Source organism: Hypomesus nipponensis, chromosome 11, assembly GCF_054491055.1.
Source record: "Hypomesus nipponensis isolate SF chromosome 11, ASM5449105v1, whole genome shotgun sequence".
Taxonomy (NCBI): Eukaryota; Metazoa; Chordata; class Actinopteri; order Osmeriformes; family Osmeridae; genus Hypomesus; species Hypomesus nipponensis.
In genome coordinates, this window is record NC_140371.1 from 13170829 (window position 1) to 13198259 (window position 27431).

At 43.0% G+C, this 27431-nt stretch overlaps 3 protein-coding genes across 5 annotated transcripts; 1 reads left to right on the forward strand and 2 right to left on the reverse strand.

Annotated features, from left to right (window-relative positions):
- Window positions 1-212: 212 nt before the first annotated feature.
- pygb (phosphorylase, glycogen; brain) lies at window positions 213-10849 on the reverse strand. The gene is made up of 20 exons (XM_084709455.1): window positions 10479-10849; window positions 9100-9201; window positions 8507-8585; window positions 8039-8142; window positions 7822-7953; window positions 7618-7729; window positions 6730-6812; window positions 5906-6049; window positions 5682-5774; window positions 4988-5134; window positions 4524-4687; window positions 4243-4357; window positions 3996-4097; window positions 3744-3891; window positions 3181-3239; window positions 2929-3070; window positions 2445-2652; window positions 2040-2174; window positions 1847-1913; window positions 213-1287 (listed from the first exon to the last, which is right to left on the reverse strand). Exons 1-20 carry the CDS (start codon window positions 10719-10721, stop codon window positions 1123-1125), a joined length of 2544 nt encoding a protein of 847 aa, XP_084565581.1. The 5' UTR covers window positions 10722-10849; the 3' UTR covers window positions 213-1122.
- Window positions 10850-10959: 110 nt separating this feature from the next.
- On the forward strand, window positions 10960-11984 carry LOC146268193 (barrier-to-autointegration factor-like). The gene is made up of 3 exons (XM_084709462.1): window positions 10960-11082; window positions 11337-11467; window positions 11622-11984. The coding sequence occupies exons 1-3, from the start codon at window positions 11067-11069 to the stop codon at window positions 11766-11768; spliced, it is 294 nt and encodes a 97-aa protein (XP_084565588.1). The 5' UTR covers window positions 10960-11066; the 3' UTR covers window positions 11769-11984.
- Window positions 11985-12151: 167 nt separating this feature from the next.
- On the reverse strand, window positions 12152-21024 carry entpd6 (ectonucleoside triphosphate diphosphohydrolase 6). 3 transcript variants are annotated; one of them, XM_084709457.1, is made up of 14 exons: window positions 20854-21024; window positions 20019-20353; window positions 19164-19240; window positions 18815-18958; window positions 17714-17789; window positions 15912-15947; window positions 15307-15395; window positions 14604-14683; window positions 14085-14149; window positions 13425-13523; window positions 13130-13270; window positions 12935-12991; window positions 12719-12831; window positions 12152-12560 (listed from the first exon to the last, which is right to left on the reverse strand). In XM_084709457.1, the coding sequence occupies exons 2-14, from the start codon at window positions 20272-20274 to the stop codon at window positions 12477-12479; spliced, it is 1317 nt and encodes a 438-aa protein (XP_084565583.1). In that variant the 5' UTR covers window positions 20275-20353; window positions 20854-21024; the 3' UTR covers window positions 12152-12476. The 3 variants fall into 3 exon arrangements, with proteins under 3 accessions (XP_084565583.1, XP_084565582.1, XP_084565584.1); XM_084709456.1 differs by having other exon boundaries at window positions 13425-13526; window positions 20854-21023; XM_084709458.1 differs by lacking the exons at window positions 19164-19240; window positions 20854-21024 and having other exon boundaries at window positions 13425-13526; window positions 20019-20325.
- Window positions 21025-27431: the final 6407 nt, after the last annotated feature.

Below are 27431 nucleotides of genomic sequence, written 5' to 3' on the forward strand. Positions count from 1 at the left end.
GGTTAGATGAAACATGCTTGCTTGGTGCTGGTGAATGGGAGTTGTAGCATGCTTGTTTGACTTGTTTAGCAGACAGGCATGGCCAGATGGCAGAGGAGAGGGGTGGAGAGCCATGACGTAAGAAGATCCGCCCGTCCAACCAGAGCTTGGTGCTAAACTTGTTGATTTGACTAGTATCATGACAGGTGCTCTTTCAATAAGATTTGACAGTCTTTCAAATGGTAAGTGCAGAAGTCTTTAGTTTATAACAATCTTGTTGATCGCCACATCACTTGAATCTTTCGCAGATGAAAACATTCTTCTTTAAGGAGACGGTATACAGAATATTACATGTTTGTTTTTTGTTTCAATCAAATGAACATACAGTATTCCAGTATAGCTCACTGTCACACCTACATGTGGATATGGCCATTCCTCGACATGCATACATAGGTCACGTGACACAATGTCGGCCACTCCAATGTCGTCTCTATAAAATGCAGGATGTTGTGACAAGTCACTGAAAATGCACAACAGGTGGAAATTCCTTTTCATTACAAATATACAAAAAAAAAATGCACATGCACATTTTGTCACAGCCCATTAACCAGTATGAAGAACAGAGAGCATGAACATTATGATAAATACTGGTCCACTGATAACCAGGAACTTCACAGTACGCATTTTATGCAACTGAGTCATAAATTAAATGTTTCAATAGGGATGCTTAAAAACGAGGTTGTTCCCCCGCGATGAAAGGCCCATCAGTAGCAGAAAACGACAGTACATACACAATAAAAGTGGAGAGGTCATAATGGTCTGCGTGGCTTAAGGAGTTTTTGGTTGACTGCTTTGAGTCAGCAAATTAGCCTGTCTCACTGGTCGGTTGGGCACAGAATCAAGCGGTACTGTTCAAGTAAAATAAGGAGTGACACTAAGAAAAAGCTATAACGTTTCCTGTGTGGCCCCTTCCAGTCCCCTCTGATGTAAATCAAATAACATATTATCTGTATAGCCATTTTTACAAGCAATGTCACAGAGGGCTGGAAGGGATTAGCTGCATGATGAAGTCAGCCTGATGAAGACCAGACTGTTAGCGACGTGACTGGTGGAGTTCTGACGAATGGGAGCGCCAGCAGCTTCTCAGCGGCTGGACTCGGCGGCAGGCTCGTTGGGGGGCGGGATCTTCACGCTGGAGGGTTCGACACCCCAAATCTCTCGGGCGTATTCAGAGATGGTACGGTCGCTGGAGAACTTACCGGAACAAGCAATGTTCTGGATTACCATCTTAGTCCATTCTTTAGGGTTCTAGGATGGAAACACAAGTCCTAGTTATGTTACACATCGCAAAATGTTGTCAGCATGTCCTTAGTTTCACCATATGGGTTCAGGGACACTCGCCCTCCCAAAATTGTAGTCGACCTGTGTGACCAAACAGAAATACAACACCCATGCGTGCTGGCAGCGTGGATGGCAGTTGGCAACACCCCACGACAGTGCTGACCTAAGCAGCTAATGCTGTGAGGTGATGCACACTTAGCCACCTTTCGGTTGATCAGATTGTGTCTATGCCAACAGAGGCTCAATGAGAGACAAACGCCCAGGAACACTAGCCCGTAACCCAGCACCACCCCGATGCGCTCACACGTCTGACCTCCCTCACAGCACAATGCTAGAGGCCGTGGCTCGGAACAATGGCGTGGACATTTCAGGTTTCTACAGGACAGCGGGCACAGTGTGCGAGGCACACTGGCATCCCCTGGTGGCGTCCGACAAATGGGTTCAAGTTTTGGGGGAAACCGTTTATTTACACTCCAGAGGAAAGAGCATTTTGGAAAGCGGAGGAAATGCCTCTTGGATGACTCACCCTGTACAGTTCACCGACCCGATCTTGGCACTCAATGTAGGCCTCATAATCAGCAAACACTTTGAACCTGAGACGCGAGGCAACGCGCGCGGGGGGGGAGGGGGAGCAAGACATTCTACTTTAGAAAACAAACCGGCACAAAAAAGCTCAATCGGATTATAATACACAAACGTGGCTGTAATAATATCAGAACCTGTCGTGGTTCATCAGCATGTTGACGACGTCCTTGAAGAGATCAGGCTCCTCAGGACTGAAGCAGCCTGTCTGGATCTGGTCCATCGCCTGCTTCAGCTCTGGCAGACGCTCGTAATACTCTCTGGCATTGTACCTGCGTGGAAGGTGTGGCGTCCAGGTTAGTCTATGCACTGATTTAACACAACCGTGCATTAAATGTGCATTTACGTGGACAGCTCATCTGTAACTTTCAGGATGAACTGTGCACAGTTTTGTAGGCCGCAAAGGGTAATACTAAGAATGCCAAGCTCATTTCAGAATTTTGAATGGAACACCGTCTCTTTTTTCCCCTCAGCACCACAAGAGTAAATGGTTTTAGACCGAATGAGTCAAGTAATTCCTTCGACACATTCTTCTCTCTCACCCTTTCTTGTCCATGGCCTCCACATCCTCCACTCTCATGCCGAAGATGAAGAGGTTCTCCTCACCGGCCTCCTCTGCCATCTCCACGTTGGCACCGTCCATGGTGCCGATGGTGAGGGCACCGTTCAGCATGAACTTCATGTTGCCTGTGCCCGAGGCCTCTGTGCCCGCCGTGGAGATCTGCTCTGATAGGTCAGCTGCAGGGATCACTGGATGACACGAGAGAGGGAGCAGGCTCGGTGACAAACAAGCACTGAACACGGGCCCGCTTGGGAACGTAATGATACTGGATATTAGCTTCGAAACATCATTTCTCAACAATTCAATTTTGGGGCCTTATTTTCTAGTACACTTTTCCAAGTACGTTTTCGAGTACAATCTTTTTGGAAGTAACATTACCAGTGTCAGTATTTATGAGGAAATTGGCAGAAGAAAAGCTAACTATTTTACACTATCAATCGAGATCAATCCTTGTCCCCTCGTACCTTTCTCTGCCAGAGATACCCGGTAGTTCTCCAGGTAAATGACCTTGAGCCTGTCCCCAACGATGGGATCGTTGTTGACCACCTGGCCCACCGACGTGATTAGCTTGATAATACTCTTGGCCATGTGGTAGCCAGGTGCAGCCTGGGTAAAAGGGACATATGTGAAATATTGACAGGAACTGAGATCTACATGAATGACTTCTCCTCGTTCACACTCCCGTGATGACATAAAGAGACATTTGAACACTGCACCTTTCCCCCGATCATCACTGTCCTGGGAACAAAGTGCTTGCTGGGTTCCCTCTTAATCCCTACACAGGTAACAGAAAACAATGCGGTTACAGAATGTGAATGTTTTCTAATCATCAACACGGTTGTTTCCGATCCTCCCGTCTCTGTCAGTTTGGACTTTTACAGGTAGATGGCAGCACAAACACCTGAAACAACACAGCGGACACACTGTATGGAAACGCACGTGGTCACCTGATCATCACACCTATATGAGCATCTTGGACATCTCATTCTAAAACCATGGGCATTACTCCGGATAAAGCACCCATGCGCAACGCAGGGTCCATCCAGAAAGGTTTTATCGAGTTTGGTGTGGGAAACTTGACTGGCCTCCAACCACCATTCTGGTCTTTTGGAAGTTCATGTATGTTAGTGATGTAGGAAATTGTGATAGGCTCAGTTAAACCAATTGTTTGTAATGTTTACACAGGATACTTATGACCGGACAATTACTTCAGATTAACGTGCATGCTGGTTATTCAACCACTATGACATAGCGCAATGTCATGTGTCCAAGTTCTTACTGTTATAGAAGGTGATGATGTGCAGACAGTTGAGAAGTTGTCTCTTGTACTCGTGGATCCTCTTGACCTGGATATCAAAGATGGACTCTGGGTTGATTTTGACCTTGTATTTCTCCTGTAGGTAGGCTGCAAACTTCTGTTTGTTCTCCTAAAAGCACACGAGTGAGAAATCATCAGACGGGATGTGTCAAATGGGCTGTAGGAGAAAGATGTCAAACGGTACACGTGGACGAGCCTGATGGGGACGCGTACCTGCTTTGCCTTGGCCACACTGTGAATGAAAGCTTCGTCATTGATGAAGTCGAGCAGCTTCCTTAGCTGGAACAGGTCTGTCATGAAGCCTTCCCCAATTTTCTAGATTAAAAAAGAAAAACATGACATTTAACACTAGTTTCCACTAGTTTCCAGTTGGATGTAACTGTTTGTTTCTGCTGCTAGAGAGAAAAAGATATTGATGCTAAACAGATTCTAATGCGTCAGGCCTAGCAAGATCTCCTACCTCAACAATAATATCCGCCAGACCAGGGTTGCACAGCATGAGCCAGCGGCGAGGGGTGATCCCATTGGTCTTGTTCTGGAACTTCTCCGGTTCTACCTCGTAGAAATCCTTGAAACTGCGTTGCAGAAATAGACGTTTCGAATCAAACACGCGCACAAGGTGGTTTCCAATCCATAGGAGGATGGAAACCTAAGCCAAAGTTGGTGGTCGGCCAAGCCTGTTGCGGAGCTTCAATGATTATTCGCGGTCATCTCTCAAACGCATAGGCTTCACACACTTACACAGTCTGCTGGACTATTTCGGAGTGTATGCGAGCGACTCCGTTGACGGCGTGGGAGCCCACCACACACAGGTGGGCCATGTTGATCCTCTTGGGGTCCCCCTCCTCGATCAGGGACATCCTCCTCAGCCGGTCGTCGTCTCCTGGGAACATGGCGGCTATCCTCTTAACGGGAGACAAACAGAGCACGACCAGTCAAATCGGCGCACGCGAGGAGAGTCCCAAAAGTGTCCTGATGCCTGTGTTGTAGTATTCAGTCAATGGCAACATATTATTGTTTTCTTCATAAGGCAAGAAATTGGATGCACCAAAAACTGGCCAGGAACACTTTTCTCTTTTGGATCTGTCCTTTACAGGATGGCTTCAAACGGTACGTCGAGCACGAGCGTTGTGCGCTAGTGTGATTCCTTCAACGGGAAAACCCGAGAGCTCTGGCTGTGGACAACGTGAGGGTGAGGATCTCACCTCCAGGTGGCGTCGGTTGATCTCGTAGACGATCTGCAGGTGTCGGGGCAGCAGCTTCTCAAACATGGAGACGGGCCAGCGCTCCAGGGCCTCGGGCAGCACCGTGTGGTTGGTGTAGGCACACGTCTGAACCGTGATCTCCCACGCCTGGGAGAGGACAACCCACACAGCCGCACAATCACCACATCGGAACGACATTACTGCGTTCATTTAGCGGACGCTTTGATCCAAAGGGAAGTACGGGAGGGGGTTTGGACCGGCAGCCTCTAGACCTGCAGTCACATGCTGTACCGCTGAGCTAAACCCAGGTGATACAGTTCTAAAAGAAAATTGTTTGTATACGATTGTAAAAATGTTAGGTTATACGTTTTGTCATTCTATAAAGGCTAAGGGGAGGCAGGGGGCATAATATCAATGTCTATTTACAATCCTCACCAAACCGTGCAATACCTACGGCATTATCATTTCTTTAAAAGAAAGCAACTTATAAATAAACCATTGTACATAGTTCTACAATAAAGTCGATCATACCTCACTATTGTGGTTTCCAGTTATTACACAAAGCTTCTGTAAATACCGCCAGACTCACTATCTACAAAGCAGAACCACACCTACTCTACAGTATCACTCTCCTCCCTTCTTTGCATAGCTTGTTGCTCTTCATAACAAAGCCCCAAGTCAGAGAATGTCTCACTTTGTCCCAGTCCACCTTCTCCACATCCACCAGGATCCTCATCAGCTCTGGAATGGCCAGGGCAGGGTGGGTGTCATTCAGCTGCAGGGCCACCTATCAGTGCAGGGGGGGGGGGGAAGAGAGAATTCCCATGCAGGTTTGAATGCTTTGGCCAACTGTAATATAACTTCAAAGAATTTCCAAATGACCCTGAGATCTGTGAAGGGTGGGGGCTGGCCACTCACTTTCTCAGGGAAGGTCTCAAAGGAGGTCCTGACGGGGTCCCTGCAGCCAAACTTGGAGGACTTGAAGCGGCGGATGATGTCCTGGAGTGTGGCGGCCACCACAAAGTACTCCTGCTTGAGCCGCAGCTCCTTCCCCTCAAAGAACTGAACACAGACACGCGCGGTTCAGAACCTCGCGCGACACTTTCACAACCCGCGTTCTTTGAGAACTGTGTCACGGGGAATGGCTCCTGTGTTTGGATATCCTTTTACTTTGCGTTTAAAAACAAATGTGACTGTCACTTCATGGCGAATCGAAGATGTAGAAGTGCATTTGCTGTCGTGTCCAATGGCCTAACAGTTTAGTGCCCTCATTTCTGAGGCTACCCTTTCGACCGAGTGAGTGTGAGAGGTGAAGGTGGGAACATGGCTCTAATGGGGCTTTCTCTGTTTGTGCACAGAAACTGGAAAAGGCGGACCACCCTGTTTAGGGCAGTGCCTTAGTCCCTGGGGATATAGAGTGACAAGGATTTCCTCATCCCCACTTGAACAGCTGATGTGCTTCATGTTACAGGACTCTCCTCAACAGTAAGTATGTAAGTATGTGTGTTGTAGTGAGGAGTGTGTGCTACACCCTAGAGCCCTGATGTCCTTTTAGGGTTATAGCTTGAGAGAATGCACCCGGCCCATGTGACCTCCTGGATGTGAGATTGTTTCCCTTTATCTTTCTCACACACTCTACTAGAATATCCTTCTCACCATGTCCCCTTTGGGCAACGATGGGCAAACACACACTCCCTGTTTCAAATGTGTTCTGGTCAATAACAACAACAAAAGAAACATACGTTGTCATTTGGGTAGAGGACTCTGGAGATGTTTTCTGCCTGGTTACGGTCCAGCACAGCTTGAATGTAGTCTCCAACATTGACTGTAGACCAGGCAGAGTGGAGAGAATTCTATAAACACAATACTGTGCACATTCACAGAGTTACAATCAAGTAAAAATGTACACGTGAACAAACAAACAAAAAACGCTCATTGTTTGTGCAAACTGTAACTGCCGTATGATCCGTTTCAGATCCACACCATGTTGTGTGATACTGTAGCAAACAATTACAAGCTCAAGAAACACGAGCCCCATGTTTTTATGGTCTTCGCATGGTCTACATCGGAAACATAAACTGGACCAAATCTACCTCCAGGGCAGCTGTTTTAATCTAAAAATATCTTAGGAATCCACAAGGGCACTTCACTTCAAGATAACGAAATAACTTCCAATTTGAGACAATGACTTAACATTGTAAACTGTCACTTGATCTCAATTTGAAACGCGGCCCCATTTGGTGAACGTGACCCTGGTTGACGTTTGTGGAGGGAGTAGGTAGAATATAGTTCAGCTACCCCCCTGCCTCTTCACAGGGGTGTACCCACGGTCAACACTGGGAGGCTGCCTCCTCCCTTCCCCCACCAATGGCATTGTGCTGGTACATGGGGGCAACGCTTAGTATTCTAGACAGCTCTCACCTCTGCTCCATGAATCCAATTTACCTCAGGGAGAGAATTTTAACGTGTGTGTGTGTGTGCGTGTGCAAACAGTATGTGTGTTGAATACTTTTGTATTGTAGTTTCTTGAGTAAAATCGCCTCTAAATAAAACCGATTACTGTCTATCAAAACCCAATCATCCCTTTCTATCGTGTAAAAACTGGACAGCGTTCAAACATTGACACATACACTCCTGCAGGTTGAAGTCTTTGGGAGCCTTGGCAGACCACAGCCTCATGGTGTTAACTGTGTTGTTCTTGTATCCAGGCACAGGAGTGTCATAGGGCATGGCGAAGATGACCTGAAAACAGACCCAACAGACCAATTGTAAGATCGAGATGGCTGGGTGTTTGTTTGCGTGTGTGTGGGTATGCGTGGGTGTCGCACACAGACCTGGGTGTTCACCCACTTCATTCCCTCTGCTGTGTGTTCTACTTGGCCATAAAAGTGAATAGGTAGCATATACTCTGGGCGGGCTTTCTCCCATGGGTTACCATAGCGAAGCCAATCATCTGCCTCCTCCACCTGATTGAGAGAGAAGATTGGTTTTCAAACCAAACAGAGTGTATAATCATAGGTTAGTGATTCCTCCCGGTTTCTTTTTCTCTACCTGCCAGCCATTGCTGATCCTCTGGTTGAAGATGCCAAACTCATAGCGGATGCCGTAGCCGTAGGCAGCCAACCCTAGGGAGGCCATGGAGTCCAGGAAGCAAGCTGAGGCAGAGGATTGACAGTGGCATTGTCGGGATACAGCAATACCATACTGTACAGAGTACCATGCCACAAATAGCGTATCCATGATAGAATGTGACTGTCTTTGTGACTGTCTGTGTATATCAGTGTCAAGTCAGGTGGCTGAGCGGTTAGGGAATCGGGCTAGTAATCTGAAGGTTGCCACTTGCCAGTTTGATTCCCGGCAGTGCCCAATGACATTGTGTCCTTGGGCAAGGCACTTCACCCTATTTGCCTTGGGGGGAATGTCCCTGTACTTACTGTAAGTCGCTCTGGATAAGAGCGTCTGCTAAATGACTAAATGTAATGTAAATGTCAACGTGTGTTTGATGTTTTGCTCTCTTACCTGCGAGGCGGCCCAGTCCTCCATTTCCCAGTCCAGCATCTTCTTCTATCTCCTCCAGCTCCTCCAAATCCAATCCCAGCTGGCATGAGGTTACAACCCATTTATTATATGCACAGATGTGCATAATATGCTCATCTCTAATGACATGACTCACGGCGCAAAACCAACAGCCACTTGATATGACGCGTTGCCTACATTCTAAAGGCTCTTTGACAGTTTTCTAGAAGTTTTAAGTATTTTAGGTCAAGCACAGATCCATCTAGATTCAGTTTGTCAGGTTTGAAACTTGAAATGCAACAATGTGTCATGGTAAATGCATGCGGTTGCGTGTCTGTCAGTGGTTGACGGCCTGTTTTGTGTCCCGTTATCGTACCTCACTTTCAGAGCATCTTGTTAGTGGTGTTGCAATAACAAACAAAGCAAACAGAAATGTCCCTTAGTCACTACTATCGATAGCTGGCTGCTATTGACTCAAAGCAGTTTGTCTTTACCTCCGGAGAGTAGCCTCAGAAGGGTTATACTGTCAACAGTGAGATTTATTTCAATAACACTGGGAAGTGTGACATTGGTGCTGAAAGCACAGCAGTGTTTACCTGGTATATAGCCTCATCACAGGCATTCTGCAGGCCCAGATTGATCATGGTGTTCTGAAGGGTCCGACCCATATAGAACTCCAGAGACAAGTAGTGGACCCTCTAAAGTGAAAGAAACAGGTTGATTCACTATTTGTCGGAATTAGCATAGGCGGAAATCAGGATTTCTGAGCCATTACAAGCATAAGTGATTCAGTGTTGTATAGAGTCAGAGGAAAAGCCACCAGCATGATATACAGCATCGGTCCCAAAGAGCAGGTGGCAATCATTACAATGACCCCCTTAAGGCCTCTTAAGGCCCTTATGGAACTCTAGAAAAAGTAAAGCCATGATCACAATGAACATAAACAATGCAGTGCTGAGCCAGTGGAACAGCCAGCTTGACATGGCTGTAGGCACTCAGGAGACAGACATGAAGAGGAAATGGATACGCTGCGCTCTGGAATGAAAAGAAACACTAGACTGCCTGGTTACAAGCAACACTCTATGTTCTAGCCAGTAACATAAAAGAAATGTTCCAGGACACCACGCATACGTGGACACAGACAATGTTTAGCCTGTTGAGTACAGAGTAAGGAGGAGTTTGCATATAACCCACCCACTCTGCTATGCATGTTATGCAATATTTGGCATGTGTCCAACCTGTTTGGTGTTTTGCAGACCTGAGCATTACAAGACAGATATATTACACACACCTTATCTGGCTATGCTATGTTACACCATTCATAAGACAATGTTAACAATTTCAGAAGTTTTTTAATCAATTAGAGTCCGTAGCTTTATAGCTTTTACTCAAAGCTTGTCACACTGGACTCCTGTTGGGTTCCTGATCAAAACACTTCCGCTAGTCTTGCCTTCCTCAATGAGCTCCATAGACTACAGCTTCAGTTAATAATAGGTTTATCAGTTCAGGATCATATTATCCATGAACTTATTGTAAAATGATATGGTTCTTGGTAGTGGAAAGGTCATAATACAGAAGTGCATGTATTGTTCCATTGTGTTCCTGACAGTTAGAAGGCAACATCTACCCAAGTCAACTCTTTTCCGGGATGTTTTTTGCAACTAAATGGAGACAACACAAAATATGTGACACATCTGTCTGACTGTTCTGTTACTATATAGTGTAATAAAAGGAGGCTTCTGCCCACAAAGTTTACAAGTGGAGGGCCTCCGTGTGACATGAACGATCGAAGCGGGAGAAAGGCAGTCTGCAAAAAAAGCACTTGCATCGAATCATTTATTTTTAAGGAGTAGACAATGTCACTACAAGATCAGACACACCATGTTTTGCAGGGAACCAAAGTTTAACTAATGACCGCACCAGGCATGACAGAGGCTGTCACTTTCTGGAAAATGCCAGAAAAGATTGTCCCTACCTTTGGATCCTTCTCGTAATAATATTGCTGTGTGCGGATCCATCGCCCTACAAGATGGTCCCTGACCGTGTGGGCCAGAGCGAAGTAGTAGTCCCGTGGGGTAGCAACATTGCGATCTTTAACCAGAGTGAAATGAAGATGCCTATTGAAGCTTTTCTTAATTTCTGCGACATCACCCAGTTCTGCAATGCCACGGACGCTGATCTGTTTTCTCTTTTCGAAGTCACTCACTGGCGTGGTCATGGCTCCTATAATCAATCCCTTTAACAACGTTTTGATCAATTTTAAGTTTTATTATCAAGTCCGATGCGTAAACTTAATGGCAAGGGATTAAAAACTAGAACAAGTAACACATGGGTGGGAGTGTGATTGTGCAAACTTGTACCTTATTGGTCAAAAAGTATGCGTACCTTATTGGTCAAAAAGAATGCGTGTTCACGTCACAGCAGGCGTACGAGTAGCGCCGATCTAATAGTTGAAGATGGGAATGATTTTCCTTTTCCCCACTCTATTTTGAGTATTTCAAATACTGTAACGACAACCATGCTGGACAGCAGGTGATAGCAATTAGTGTCAACAATCCTACACATGCCTCAACTTCAGGGTAAACCAAGGTTAAATATTTGTCAGACGCATACAACATAGGCCCCTGGTCAACAAGAACCCGTAAAAAAAAGTACTATTGCGAAATATTAGAAAGCCTACCATTACTTGGTTAGGTTGAATTAGACAACTCTGTTGAGCAGCTGGTGGTCGTCCTGAGCACTCCGTGTCATTTCTTTTGGTTGGCACAGTTGGCTGTGGTGTCTAATGGTCTAACCCGTTTTATAACTCAAGTTCTGATATTTTTTACTTCAGCGAATATGTCTACCACTTCACAGAAGCACAGGGACTTTGTTGCCGAACCAATGGGTGACAAACCGGTACATGCCCTGTCAGGAATAGGAGAGGTACTGGGAAAGAAACTTGAAGATCAAGGCTTTGACAAAGTGAGTTGATTTGGTTAAAACGTGTCCTATTGTCTAGCCTGCTAAACTTTTGTAGGGAAAATAGCTGATTCATTTGTCGAGTTGAGCATTCGACTTACATTTCCCTCCCAATCCTGCATCATTTTAGATAACTGCTGCAGCATTTTATCCGCAGGCGTTTGTGGTGCTGGGCCAGTTCTTGCTGCTGAGAAAGGATGTAGAGCTGTTTACAGAGTGGCTGAAGGACACGAGTGGGGCCAACTCCAGACAAGCTGCTTCCTGTTCCCAGTGCCTGAGGGAGTGGTGTGATGCCTTCCTATAGGCCTGGGGACAGGATCCCTGTACCAAGCTGATCATTATTGTGTAAAACAAATATATATATACAATGATTAAGGTGCATAATTTAGATGGAGATAGCCTGTTTCAAGTCATGACTGACATGCATGGTGTTTGACCCGACAAATTGGTCCCATAATTCCATTGTTTTTATAAAAATTGTTGAAGAATTAAAAGACTAATATTAAAGTGTTGATGCTAATTTGTGGTAGAATTCTGAATATTTTTGGGGCGCCCTGGTGGCTCACTGGGTAAGAGCACCACAAAACGGAAGACCTTCACACGAGGCCTGGGTATGATTCAGGTCCGGGTCATGTGTATATTCCCCCTCTCCCTTTTCAGAAAAAAAAGCTGAAATGACCAAAAATATATAAAAACAAAAATGTGTTTATTCTGAACTAAACATTGGAGAATGGACAGTACCAACTAATCATATATAAATATATAAACTCTAAGCTTTATTTTATATTTAAATGTCAATTATGCTTCTTCAAACTACACCAGTACCTTGATTAGTTAAAACATTCCTTCAAAAGTACAAAACACATTCATACCTGCTATTTAAAAGCAGGAAACGGAACAGCCTTTAGTGACTGACACTTACATTCTGATAAACATGGTTCCCCAGAGCATACTTAATGGTGTGCATCGATTATTCAATGAACACAAGGAGCACTGCTGGACAGTGGGCAGCTCACTTTCTGTGCAGGGAGTCAATGTAGTGGAACGTGGCCCCGAGAGCCCAGCTAGTTTCCACATTATCAATAGTCCTCGCAAGCTGCAAGAATGGAAAAATATATATATATACACTGACACCATGCCGTTATATTCAACAGATGCAAACAATTCAGACTGATGCAGACTCAAGGTAAACTGACACCAACTCAGAGCACACCCCACTACAATAGGCTAGTCCTTATTTAATTGTGCCCTCACCTTGAATACTTTATCTTTGGGAAAGCCAAGTTCCTGTAGTAGGACGGAGATGTAGGTCAGATCGAGACACTGGAATGGCTTCTCTGCTGGACTAGTCTCCATCTTGTTGCATACTAAGGGAAAGAAAGACGTGCGTTAAGGTGTCAAAACTTTCCATACAAATAAAACTTTGAGGGTGCACCTACATACACTAACATCCCGAGGGCGCTATCTCACCTCTTTTGGCAGCTTCTATGTAGTCACTGACTCTTATGGTTCCACCTGCTTTCTCATCTAGTTGATGGAAAAAATGAATGAAAAACAGTGGCAACACAATTGCAACATTAAGTTAAAACACGTAGGTACATAGGAATTGACATGAAATGGCCCTATTCATTACCATCATATTCTGCAGACAAACAAGGTACCAACCTATAGCTCCCATGTTCACCGCCTTGTCATAGTAATAAGAGAAGGCATAAAAGTCCATGTCCTTGGCCTCTTCTGCTTTCTCCACCTTCTTGTAGAGCATCTTCTCTACTTTCCTCAAACAAGCTTCATATATAGGCTCACCTGAAACAGGAACAACACTTACACTACAACTTAAGACTTCCGATATATCAGTTTGCTCAATAGGTGACAGTACCCAAAATTAAGATCACTCATTCACGGACACACCTATTCATGTGAAAGTTCAATAATGATCAGTCACATGAAAATACTCTACCTGCTTTCTGTCCCTTGACAGTATACCTGACCTCAGCGTGTTCCCATTGGCCCGAGTATTCAGGCGCCAGGCAGGGGCTCACCAGCTCAAGGTTGCCCTCTGCTGTTGAAGACAGAATGTACTTCAGACCAGTGAACAGTACACTATCATCATGTTGTGGTGGCAACATGACAACAGTTGGACAGGAGTTACATAGAAAAACTATTTTGTGGTACTATGAAACACGCACAAATGATGATCCAGTCTGGTCAATAGCTTGAAATACTGTATGTGTAAAACTGCCACAATACAAATAGCCTTATTCTTCTAAAATAACTTTGACTGATATCTGGTGGTCCCCTTAAGCAGGTCCATGTATACATTCAAATACATAGAGGGAACATTGAGAATAAATGCATTATACAACAAATAAGTGCATAAACAAAGAAATCTGATTAGAATCCAAGTGTATAAAATGCAAATCCCCACGGAGTTTTGCATCCGGGACACTGGGCTGATGGGCGTTCTTAAAGCCAGGCATCAACTAAATCACAACAACAGCTGGCATGCAAGGAATTAATCTTGGTCCATGTTATTAAAAGATTAGATAATGGCTTATTTATCAGGGCGGGGAAGGTCTTTAAAAAGGCAAAGATGAAAGCAAATTCAAAAAACACATACGAGGCTGTCCTTCGATGCCTCCCAAGACTGCTAGTCTTGCCGACATCAAGCCTAGCCCAAGGTAGCTGTGCGAGAGAGACAGAGCAGAATCAGTGAGTGGCACTCAGGCATGGGGGAAAGGGGAGTGATGAGGAGTGCTGAATCTCTTGGCTGTGGGTGCTCAGTAAGAGTGATATGATCAGAGAGAGTGAGGCCGTGTCTGCAACATGCAACCCAACTTTGCATGATCAGCGAATCGTACAATCAAACCTTTTCAAACAGTGCAGTTGTGTAGCACCCTTCTGAACAGGGATGGACAAGGGCTGCATTTCAAGAAAGATGGAAGAGGCCCCCCTACAGTGAATGTCCCACTATAGCAGCTTCTGGGCTGAGCATGAAATCGTATGGCGCCAAATGTATATGGAATGCATATCTTGACATATGGAAGGTACTAATATGTCTTGTATCTGAGATCACTAAGAAGAATACATTTAGAATACAATATAAATGGTCACAATATAATAATACGGTTCATTGTACCTGTGTGAGTAAAGCGTGTGGGTAGTGTTGAACATCTGAAATGATGTTATATAGTCGAAGGGCGAGGTCTGGATGGTTTTCTGGGAAGGTAAGCATACGTTCCTGTAAATATCATCATTCAAATTGAACATCATCAAATAAAAAAAATAAAAAAAACATCAATTCCAAAATGTCACAATGATCAGTTTTCCTGGGTTACGCAACAGACAGCAAGCTATCACAGGGTGATGTTTGACATCAAAACTTGGAAAAAAAGGATCTACATAAGAGAAAGAGAGAGAGAGAAAAAAAAAGTGATCCCAGTGCAATCTGCAAACCAATTTCACCCCTAAGGCGTCAACGGCTTGCCCGGGTGAGTTTAAACTCTTTGAAGCAATGTAATGACATGGTAAATTGGTCCTCAATCCCTCGTGTACAAGGCCTGACCTAGTTAAGAAACAAGAAACCTCCCCCCTCTGCCTCCCCCATCCCATTGCAACCTAATGTCCGACAACGTTTATTTACCAGGCCTTTCGGATTAGCATGGCATTTGCGGATTAAGCCCTAAGATGGGAGGCCATCCCGGTAGTTTGTGTTGATTTAGAGAAGAGATCTGGCTTCATTATTTGGGTGTGGAGGGGGGTGGGGGGGGGGGGTGGAAAGGGACTGGGGAGTGGACTGCAGCCTAGCGCGTGCCATCTATCTGGTTCTGAGCCCTACTTACCTCATCCTGTGGGGAGAAGGTGATCTGGGTGGAGCCTCCGCCCAAATCAAGCATTCCCACAGTGGGCGTGTCCAAACCATGGAGACCCCCTGCAGAGAATGGGTAGGGGTTGGGGGCGGGGTGGGGGTGTGTGCAATGCCAGTTAGTCAACAAGGAGGGCAGCGACTATGGTAATCCAATAACAGGTCATCAGAATATCTTGTTCCGATTAATCTCTTTTGATGGTGTTCTGTATTTATGTCCCGAAGAATTAAGCTTGAACTGAACACTGAGTTTTAGGCCAGGCCCCTGAAGGTGACGGTGGCAGGATCACCACAGGCTGCCCTGTCCTCTGGTTCAACCTAATGTCATGACAACACTGTCGACAATGATCCAGTTATACTATATGCACTATGACTATGCAAATGACATGCCAACTCTTATTTTACAAATGTTTTAGACCATCTTTCAGTTAAGTCAATCCCAAAATGCCTTTCTGCTATTTCTTGACTAACTATTCAATCTAATCTCATTAAGAACAAGCTTCTCTCTTTATATGAAGGGTCTTTTTCCGTGATTGATAAATTATGTGAATCCAGCCGATACTGTACTGTATGTCAGTTTACCAATGAGGAAGTTGACAGTAATCCAAGCAGAGATTCCTGTAGAAAAGGAAAAATAAGTTAACCACCAAACACAAAGTACACAAGAGTTTGCAGTAATAAAACATATCCTTCATATGTATATACGTACGGCTGATAATGTTTGTATCGATAAGATTAGACGCTAAATGTATACAAATCAAAATATAATAGCATTGAAATCTATGGTGAATTGTATTTAATTTTTGTTCATTCAAATCCATTGCTTGTGTGTTTGTGCCTTTGACAAGACTGTTTTGTAAACTGTTTTTGTCTGGTCACTAACACAGTAAATGGGTCCAGCCTTATGGACTGTGACCATACTACATATCATTGGCCATATAGGGTAAATGTCTTAAACTTTAGTAGGATGATAAGTAGCAATTCACAAACAAACAAAGAATGGGACCAAAAGGTGTTGTGGTCGTAAGGATGGAGCCAACCTTGTCACTTAGCTACCCCTCATTCAGTCCTCTTTATCTCTCCTGCTTCACCAAACACCACTTAGGTTTATGCATTAACAATAAGTCGTTTCAATTCAGAGAAGCCAAAGTAATCTCAGCTAGGATAAGCGTCCGGAGTGACAGCCACAGAAATATAACTGATAATAAGGAGGTGAAATCCGTTTATGGATCGGGAGGGAGTTAAGCATTAGTTCAGGAATGAAGCCAGAGGCACCATTGGGCCCAACAAAAATTGAAGTTGCAAAAGTTAATTCAGTAATCATAAATGTCACTTTTTGAAAGGTCAGGGCCACTGTAACAAGCTGACAGACGTGGGGTAAGAAGACGCAACGTTTTCAGCCTCAGAAACGAATAGTGGATAATCGGTTTGCCCAGATTAAATGGAACATTATCCTTCATGCCCGTAATTGCTTGTATGAACTACTTTAAAAGGATTGGATTAAAATATCTCATGTATTGCTTTGTGCTCTGCCTACATCAAACATGCAGGAAAAAAAAACCCAAAAAACACATACATACACACAAAAAACGATGTATATATTATCCCTCTGTAAAGCCAACAATTGTATTAGAGCATGGTTGTCCACTGCTATGGCTGAGAGATGAAGGGGTGACTGCTGGGCCAGTACTCAGTAACCACAATGGTGTTGGAATTCAACAGCTGGATATGGGTGGTACCTCTGGATAATGGACAAAAGTGGGCTTTGACCTACTTCTTGACCCACTGTAGTACTGACCTCAGATAGGGCAGCTGTGGTCCTCATCCTGTGGATAGCGGTCGCCTCTAGCCAAACTCCATTATTCTACACTCAACTCTACAGTTGTCTGTCTGTTTTTAGTCATAGAGAGGAGATTGACATGTTTGCTGCTCGTTGTGCTGTAATCTCCATCGTCCAGCAGCAGAGTGCATTGGGGAAATCAGAGTCAGGTCAACCTAAGTGACCTTTCTAGCTTCACCCGGAAGCACGCACGCACAAAGATAAGAAATCCTTGTAACTTATCCCCAAAGATTTTCCCCTGTGGTATATTCTTCTTCTAAAAGCCTTAACTTTCCATGTTATCCTATAAGAGATTTAGAAAACTCTAAATAGCTTTCAGTCCAAGATGACGAGGACAGCCGGCTACTGAAGATGAAGAGAAAAAAGGATTTTGACGTTTTCAGCCGGGCACTGGACAAGGTTTGTGATTTACTCACTATTAAGAGTGTCCGGAAATGCATGGAAATCGTGAAACCACAGTTCATAGTACGAGAAAAGACGTGTTGGAGCATGATGAAAGGCAATGGGTGCAGGGGGAACAGTTGTCTGCCTGGATAAGACCTACCTTCATCGGTGCCATCCATGATGGACACACTGTCGTCCCGGGACAGAAATGAAGACTGCTGGAAGACCTCCCTCACCTCGACAGAGGGGACAAGTACAGAAAACCTTTGTAAATATGCATTTCAAATGTGTTGTTTTACACAGGATTCACTACGTAATTCCCTTTGGAAAGCACATGTGGCCAGTACGTTATATACACTATATGCTGTACATACAAACAGCACCACTGCCATTAGGCCACGTATAGTGAACATCTTCAAGGAAGGGATGAAAACATGGAGCTGGGCCGAGGAACAGGAGTGCCTGCCACGTCACAGTGTAAAGAATGTTGACAATGAGTCAGTATGACATTTTCCTGTCATGCCACTTTGTGGCCCAACCCGTATGGGATTATATGACACCTCAATAGTCAAACATAAAAACTAGACAGACATGGATAGTGCTCGGACCAATGAGAAAAACCCTGTGTGACATGGGTGAAGAGACGGGGATCACATGGTTGATCACAAGTCTCTCCAACCGGCAGCCCCCTATTACCACATGTATCCATTGTATATTGTCCTGACTTCCAGTCGGTGTTGTACACTAGTGGGGGATTTCAGTTAACTTAACTACTGACGACTTCAATTAAACTGTATGGGTGTGTCGGACAGAATTCTGCAATAAGGGAGACAGGACAGGACATAAGGTGTGTGCAAACAGGTTAAACAAGCCTACAATGACATCATAGTAGTTGTTCTGTACTGATTTAAGCTGAAGGTTTTGCACCTGACGTAGGTTAAATACACGTATAGGTAATAAAGGTAATTATGCAACTGTATGGCTAATATCTATGAGGCCTGCCAACTGTTCAATGTCATCAATAGTTATATTCCCATCATACTAAGCAACGTCCAGTATGTTATTGAGCAATAGGCAGAATATAGTACATAGTATAGTATACATAATATAGCATAGGAGTTACTATATGAGCCTTGCCTATTATTTGGCTAGCAGACAAGTCTTGGCAAAAGAATAAACACAGCGACCAAGTCAAGAACATCTAATGCTAACTGGAGTGTTAGCTCCACTGCAGGCAGTCTGGGTGCCTGGTCCAACATACCCGCTCCAGTAGATGAGTAGCCTTCTCTCCAGGCAGGAGCCGGAGTCCAGCTGTGGCTTTAAGGACCAGAGGAGTGTTGTTCCAGGCGGAGGAGGGCACAGTACCCTCTGCCACCTTCAAAAGCTCCAGGATCCCTGCTTTACACTGAAATAAACCCCAAAACGTAAGATGTCCGAGATAAGTGTAATGATACAATAAGGATGCATTAATCCATGCCAATAAAAATCAAAAGCATGATCACTTCCTATGAAATGGATTGATTGTCTTAAAATGGCAGGGAAATTCACTCATGACTGATTCAAAATGTTAAAATTGTGGATTTGGGCAGGTGTGTGATACTAGTGACTACCTTATCTGGGTCATCAGCATAAGCAGATAAACCTGGCTTTATCGCTTTAAATGTTTCGTGTGCCAATTTCGGAGCCTCTGTGAAAGTCACAAAACAGCAAAAGTTGAAGAAAAAAAAGTTGAAGTCGGCTACACAACCGCGCAGACACTGATCTAATAGATTCACAGTAGTGAGACAAGGTTACACAGAAGTCCTCACTGTGCCAGTAATGGTATTCTGTTTTCATGTATTTTTTGATGCTCCAGGCCTCATGCTACAAATAATGAGGATTGTGTCAACATTAATAGCAGGTCATTGCTAGATATTAGAATGTGCATTCATGGGTTTAACAATAAAGCCAAAACAGCACTTATGTGATTTAGCTTAATGTAAAAATGCCATAACTAAGCCATTTCGGGAAGCTTTACAGAAACTTTTTCCCAGCGTTCCTGATATCTGCTGCATAAGCCTAATAATAAGAGGTCTTGAAATATAGTTTTGAATATGTGTGCATTTTCCTCATGAATCATCAAGCCCATCCTGTAAATTAAGCCTGAAAGCTTCATTTGTTTCACATGGGTTCAAATCTGATAATTAATACCTTTCCTTCATTACATGGCTTTTCCAAATGCTGAGTTTGGAGATCTACTTTTCCAGTGCACAATTTGGGATGTAGATGCATGTTAATCTCAGAAGCTTAATCTACTGTATATGTGCATCTATAAAAACCTATTTTGGATAGAACACTGGAGTAAACATCCCTTTTAGTAAAGACATCTGAGGATCAACTGTTTGCATTTAAACAAAAAGCTCACAACCTATTCACTTAAATGGATGCAGGCTTTGTGACATGAATATCTCCACATTATACCGTACCATTGTGCTCCACTTTAAACTTGAAGATGTGGATCCTTGTTCCTGTGCTCCCAGCATCAAACATGACCCCATACTGGAAACGTCCACTGACCACCTCTGGGGTGGGTCTGTTGTTACTGCCGGTTTGGGAGCGGAAGAGAGGAGGCAGCTTGGAGACTGCTGGTCTAACGCCGTCATAATGGCGCTTGACGAACATGAGGTAGGCCATCAGGCAGGCCACAAAGACAAAGACACTGGCCAACTTTGGTATCCTCATGGTCAATGATGTGTGAAAGGCACATTCTGTGTTTCCATACAGGTCTATTTGCGGTCGGAGCTGAATGCCGCTGCTCTTTCTATGGAAGAGACAGAGAAAAAGGTTGACAAAAGATGATCAAGTAGCTGAGTCATCAATTAGACAAACTGGTCCTACTAGCTTATTGGCTGGTACATTGTGTATTAATATTACATTATGGAGAGGCGTGAAACTTGAAAAGAAGAGTATACTGTAACTAAACGTTCCCAAGCTAGTGAATTGACTAATACCTTATCTTTTCATAGACCCTACCATAAGGCTAAAAGTTAATGATCAAAGACTGGCTAATAGTTAACGTACATAACTTCTGACTGTGTGACAGTTGGCTCCTTCGAAATAAATTTATGGTTTTCTAATATCTTACTAAGAAACGACAATAAATTGTTTTATGGTGTAACACAAGACTGTGTTAAAAGACTGAAACGTAACTGAAACAAGCTCTTGCAAGCTACACAGTATCTGCTAATATAACTTGGCAAATGTGTGCCAATAACGCTATCTGCTAGCTGGAGAACAACAAAACTAATATTTGACACATACCTCAAATAGAGCCACTTATTCTGACCACGATCCCATTGTAGATTCTTCAGACATTTTCCACTTGACTTCTTAACATTTAGGTTAAATTATGAATACGATAACCATGCATTATGTACCAATAATGTTCAGATCTTTAAAAGCCCAACTCAAGTCTCTCTTTGATTGCGTCACGACTACGTGCTCCGTGATGATGTGGCGTGAGACAGAAAAAAGCTGTCGAGAAGCGAACACGTCAGCACAGGGTAGTTACTAAGGCAAATAAACACCATTGTTCTTCTTACGGTCAATAATGAAAGTAAATAGTAGATTAAGATACTGAACCTTCATGCGTTTAAAGGTGTATGCTACTGAAAACTAGATCATTATAGACAGCCTGCAATAGAGTTATGCTGTAAGCCAACTCTACAATGTGTTGTTTCAAGTGGACCGACAAATGAAACAATAGCCTATAATACACTCACTCACTACCCAAAAGATCTGCGCCCCAATTAGCTTTAATATAATAATTTGTGTTGTAAGAAAGTGAATGAATTTTCTTGCAATAAATATGCAAGAGGACCATCAATAGCGAAATCTAAGTAGAAAGAAATACTTTCTGTGCTGAACCCAACCATTACAGCACCAGGTTTGGCTGGTTGCAAATAGTATATGGAACCAGTTTGGTTGAACAGGAATTCTTTTTAATATGCAAAACCTTCTCAGGTCCTTTGAGGCAGGCCCATGCTGAACGCATCTTAACAATCGGTTGTGCCAGATGTTATCTTATTAGGTCGTCTGCTGGGGCACGCATTCCATTCCACTGTTACTGCGTACATTTATTATCACAGTTGCAAAGGAGAAGACATTACGTATTTATAAAAAATATTTGCAAAATATGAATGTACAATATTTTGTACATTTGATTTTGATTGTTGAGAATCAATAAAATATAAAACCGGAAATATTATTGAAGTAAGCAAGTTTCCCGTAAGAAGTATTGTGTTACACAATTTATATGCCGACTTTAAATCGCTACACTGAATAAAATAATTGACCCAAGGACCCAACCCGCAGCTCCTCAGCTTGAAAGCAAAGTCAAAGGAGAATCATTAATAAACATGGAATAATAAATTACCCACAAAATGCGGGTAACATGGGTGATAGCAAGGTCTTTGTAAATAAAGTTACAATAACAAAAAATAAAAACACAAATGTATTTAATTACAAAGGGCCTAATGTAAATTCCCTAAAACTGCTATCTGGTGGTTGTTGTGGGGCTTTCGTGAACTCTGCCGACATCAAACGGGATTGATGTATTGTTGCGTCACAATGTACAACACTCCAATACATAGATGTCATCTGAGTAATCAGATCATTTGCAATTTGACATTCAGCGTTTTAAAAGGTAAGAAAAATGGCTCCTTTCTAAAAATTATAAACCTGGTTCTTGGCTCAATTGAATAATATCATGTTCTTGAATCAAAAAGGATAATATACAAAGGTATGGATGATTAGTTGAAGCCATAAGTGCAATTGTCTCATTCTTCAACAGACTTCTAAAACTTGTCATTTCAACTGGACAACATTTTTTTCACAGATAAGTGCATAAAACCAACATCGTCCGTGCCTAACTGAAGATCATGAGACAACTCGGCCTGAAAAGGGCTGATCCAATGTCCAACTGTGCTCCACGGCGTTCTGGAAGACTGCCCGAAGAGAGCGAAGAAGACGGTGGTGCTCCAGTCTTCTTCTCAAGGCACTCTGCCCTCCCAAAGCTGACGGTTGTCCCCCGGGCTCCTTCACTTTCTGATGTCGACACCGACAAGTTCATCATGGCAACCCGTCAAGCAAAGCCTATGCGGCACCTCCTGGCCCCGATCCAGACTAGAGGTCCTACTCTTCTGTCTGATTCTAATCCCAACAACCCTGGAAATATATCTCGACAACATGGCAACCCAGTGCCTACTTCTAAGCCGGTTATGCCGCTAAACAGCCCTTTGTGGCCAACTCCTGAAGATCAGCCGAGCAACCCAGCATGTCATGTTCGACCAAGACCTTGCCACCCAGTTGGCATCTCTGAGCCAGATGGTTGTGCTGTGTGGGCCTTTCAGCCTGGGTGCCAGCCCAGCAAACCTCACCTGGTTCAGAAGGAGCTGGACCTGGCTGGAGCGCCTGCCAGAGAGGTGAAACCCGGTCCCAAGAACCCCAATCCCTTAGTGCACCGAGTCCCCCTGCTGGCCAGGAGGGCTGAGATGAACAAGCCCAAGGTGGTTCCTGTCCGTGAACCAGCACCTCCCTGCCTATTTCCTGCCATTGCCAAGGGAAACGTGTCCCTGGTCAAGGCTAAGAAGCGGAAGAAGGCAAAGAAAGCCCAGACATCCAGCCTGGGCCCGTCAGGTGCCTTCTATCAGCATAGGTTCATGCTAGAATAGGTCCAGCCGGGACCGTTCCCTCTCCTCTCACCCTCCATCCCCACCCTTTTTTCATGCAACAAGGAAACATATTTGAACTGGAGCAAAGCACCAATGAGCAGGACAAGTTAGCCTCTCTGGACCCAGATAACAAGACTAGAGATCTAGACCTGACCACCCTGCTGCTAGATAACACTGTGCTTCCTGCCCCGCCCAGGACCCAGCCCTGATGCCATCCGCCTGCACTGGTGGACACCAATAACTTGTGCCATTACGTTTATTACCTGACTGTAATGAAGCACATAATATGTTACACAATGACATACTTCTGACTTAATGGTAAAAGCATGTTGGCATCAACACAAAATAAAGATGTTTGATTTTACAATGGTTTTGTATTAGTTCCCTCTCTATCACATCTAAGGAATATCTGTCAATTTCATGATCCATACTTGTTATCATATTATTTTAAATATTTTAAAGGGAAATGTCAACCTAAATCACCTTACCGGTGCAAACATCTTTGCTGCAAGTTTCCTTCAATTCAAGCAAAACCTATAGATTTATTCTACATTTGTATACGGGTATGTTTGGATTGGGAACAGAAATTTCATGTGTTGCAAAGATATTATTTTGTGAGAAGGAATCAATAATGGAAGCATGGTGTCGAAATGTTTAGTAAAGGCTATTTTATTTATTTACTTCAGCATTTCCCTCCCTTTTTTGAAGGAGAGACATAGAAGCCAATTACATTCACATTGTTCTTGTTGACAATATGGCACCAGTTGGTCTGCCTCTGGCTAGCTCGTGTCAGAGGTACCTCTATCTCCAACAATCAATAGTTTTGTTAAAGTTTACCAGCCTGTGGCAGCAACCTTTGATACTCTATTCATTACCTCAATTAACGATCATTAGGCTTGATATATGGGCCAATCTGTGTTCTTTGGGAAGCTTTCTCATGCACACAGGCTACGCCCACTTATCCACATCCCCACGCGTGCACACACACACACACGCTCATACACATATCAACCAATAAATTATGTGCAGAGAGGGCCCTAGGGAATATAAAAGGGAGCTGGTGATGGGTTTGTAGATATTCAATTAGAGTTCCTTATTCAAAGTGTCTGCAGATGTCGAGGACGCTGTGAAAAGGCCATATGTTTGTATTGTGTGTGTATTTGTGCAGGCCACAAGGTTCTGAGGGGCCGACTGCCACAGAATCCTTTCTCTGTTGTCACAGATAAATATGGGCAGAAAGGGGGTGGTGTGAGCAGCCGTACCTTCACACTGTTGCACACTTGGTCTCCCTCTCTCCAAACACATACACATGAGTAGACCCATTGTATCTCTACCAGTCATTACAGATGCCCATCAACAGTCTCAGCACAAAAGATCACACCCCCCTGGGTCATCCAGAATCAGTGGCCTACGGCGTGCGTTGTCTAGTGCAATTAATTTGTTAAGTGGCGGTTTGCAGGCTCCTTTGTGCAACATTTTCCATAATCACTCAGAAGAGTTGTATTGGAGCATAGGGATGAAAAACCAACAATTCAAACTACTGAACGAGGTCAGGATTTTTTTTTTTACTTCCTCATTATATGCTTAATCCTTTCCTTCAAGAAAAAAAGTAAGAAATGTTGGACACTAGCGGACTGACTCCATTCTCAGTCTCCTTCAAATATTTCCCCTGGATATACTTGGGCTTTGACAGTGCACTTGACGTGACAAAGTGAAAGGATAGTTTCATCTCTGTATTTAATCTGTAAGCCTCTAATAGCTTTTTATCAGTTTGTGGGTCAGACAACCTGCGTAATGGTTCTGTAATCGTTCTCCTCAAGCAAACATTTTAATAATAATGATGGTAGCATCCAAACCATGTTGAGGGAATCCTAATCTGCCCAGAGATTTACATGCAAATGACATTTAAAACAATTACATCAGATCATTAAGTGGGCACTTGAATGGAAAGATGACTAATCCATCGTAAGTTAAGCGAGGTACTAATATTGTTATGGCGAGGAGAGATTCCCTCTGACCTGCTTGTCCTCTCCCAATAGCAGTGGTGCTGCTCTTGGTTATATTAGTTTAACATTACTAAGCAGTATGGAACACCATACTACATTGTACACATACAGTATGTAAAGAGTATGTTTAGTTAAATTCTGCCTTATTGTACTATGATACTACCACTGTGTGTTTCATATAAAGGCACTGTATCAGTTGTCATTTCAGATGGAGTTCTGTGTTTGCTCATGTTTATCCTGCTACAGAACTGTACCACCTCAATGCAAAAGATTTCATCAAGAAAAGCTCACGCTTTTTGGGGAAGGCTTCCACATTTGGATTGATGTGCGTTCATTTTCTTTCCCACATTTAAAGAAATTGTTTCACGCTTCTGGATAACTCCCAAACCACATTTTTTTCTAAATCCACTAATCGATGAATCATCTTGACACAGAGTATCAAGAGAGTGCTACAATGTACATTGAACATTAGTGTAACACCATACAAAATGAAGAAGAATTTGGTCAAAATGTCCTAATTTAAAAGTTATGGTAGATGAGTATGCATTTCACATGGTTGTGTGTTTGATAATTTCTTTGTTTCTAATGGTAAGTCTCCAGTATGAATAGTTAGGTTAAGCCCTGGAAACAGTCCACAGAAGAAAACTCCTTAATCTCCTTCATAGAACCAAGCAGTTGTCTAATCCCGCTCCTGTTTGTTGTTCTAAATACACATATCCTCAGGAGAAGCCACAACCTGCTGTAAATTTAATAAGGTCTACCATCAGTTGAGACGACATGTATTCAACATGGAAGAAGAAAATCCTATTGAAAATCCTATTGAAGACCGTTTTCAATTAATCATTCTCATGATGTTTAGGGGAAATAACCTACATATGTTTTTTATGTTTTATGACATTTTAAAGAGTGGATGGAATGTCTGTCAGAGGACACAATGGTTGACGATTAGAAAACTCTTGCCTTTCCTTGGCCATTCTGAAATACAGTGCAATTCTGATGATTAAGGAATGTATCTGAGGTGATTGTCATGTACATTCTTTGTACATTCACTGTAATGTCCTTTTTTCTTGTTTGATCTTATTTACTGGCTAACACTTTCTTCTTAGGAAAAGACTAGATATGATCACTAGGAAATAAGGTATCTCAGTCCAGATGTCCATACTGAGTCTTCTAATCCAAAGAGAATCCTGATTTAGAAGATGAAAGTGCAATCTTCTATTAATTATTATTCTAATATACTTACATGGAATTATATCTTAAATCCCTCAAATGATTTCTTAATAATCCCTTTTATAGAATCACATGTTTTTGATATACTGCCACTGGTCACATGGTTATGGACCAAATATAGTAGTTTGTGGATTTTTTTTTGACCGGTAGAAGAATGGGTGAGTAAGAAGAAGGTCAATTGATACACGTGTCTTAAACAAATGTGCCTGAGAGTTGTTGTTTTTTTCAACTTACGATCATTAACTCCTTTGGTCAACGAAGACATGAAAACCTTAATACAAAACTTACAATGACATTTATATGGCTAAATCCTATTTTAAAGGACAATGTGCCATCCTGATATTAAGAATATACTTTTTTGTATTTAAAACATGTTATTACTTTATTAAAGTGCTTTCTCTTTTATGCAAACTTGAAATGTACACAGTGGGCTCTAAAAATAGCATGTTTTGAAATCACTTGCACCTCAAATGCCCTTTGTCTATGGTATTGTCAGTATATCTAATGTTTCATTTGTCAAGCGATTGCATTATGCAGCTCCAATCCAATTTTCATTCACTAGCGCAGGTTCTTTATAGATGGGGAATAAAAAGGATAAGTGGGTAATACCACTTTGATTCATTATATAATGATTTAAGGGAGTGCATGCAAGGGGACTATAATAATATTAATGGGATAATTTAATGCAATTTTCTTTATTTGATGTGTTCTGATAATGCTGGCTAATCTGTAGACATTGTTTAATAAATTGAAAAAAGGAAGAAATTATCAAAATTCTGACAAATCCCTTGGCCAGTGCCTTCTCAGACCGATGGCCCAATGTCCAAAAGGGGCTTTAGCTTTCAAGATACCCCCACCAGACGTTGAACCATCAAACCACAATCATGCTTGCTCGCAGCCTGGTTCCGCTAAGTTTCTTTTTCATACTGTC

Bases quoted from the DNA above. Each gene is read 5' to 3' on its own strand.
- LOC146268193 (XM_084709462.1), top strand. The intron at 11,468-11,621 runs GTGAGTTGATTT...TTTTATCCGCAG, and splicing joins AAGATCAAGGCTTTGACAAA to GCGTTTGTGGTGCTGGGCCA.
- pygb (XM_084709455.1), bottom strand. From the start codon at position 10,721: ATGACCACGCCAGTGAGTGACTTCGAAAAGAGAAAACAGATCAGCGTC. The intron at 6,813-7,617 runs GTATGTGTCAAT...CCTGGTCTACAG, and splicing joins AGACTTCAACCTGCAGGAGT to TCAATGTTGGAGACTACATT. The intron at 3,071-3,180 runs GTGCAGTGTTCA...CCTTTTACCCAG, and splicing joins CAGTGATGATCGGGGGAAAG to GCTGCACCTGGCTACCACAT.
- entpd6 (XM_084709456.1), bottom strand. From the start codon at position 20,274: ATGAGGATACCAAAGTTGGCCAGTGTCTTTGTCTTTGTGGCCTGCCTG. The intron at 17,790-18,814 runs GTATGTTGGACC...CCCTCTGTCGAG, and splicing joins CTACTCATCTACTGGAGCGG to GTGAGGGAGGTCTTCCAGCA. The intron at 13,271-13,424 runs GTAGAGTATTTT...TTCCTGTTTCAG, and splicing joins TGTCAAGGGACAGAAAGCAG to GTGAGCCTATATATGAAGCT.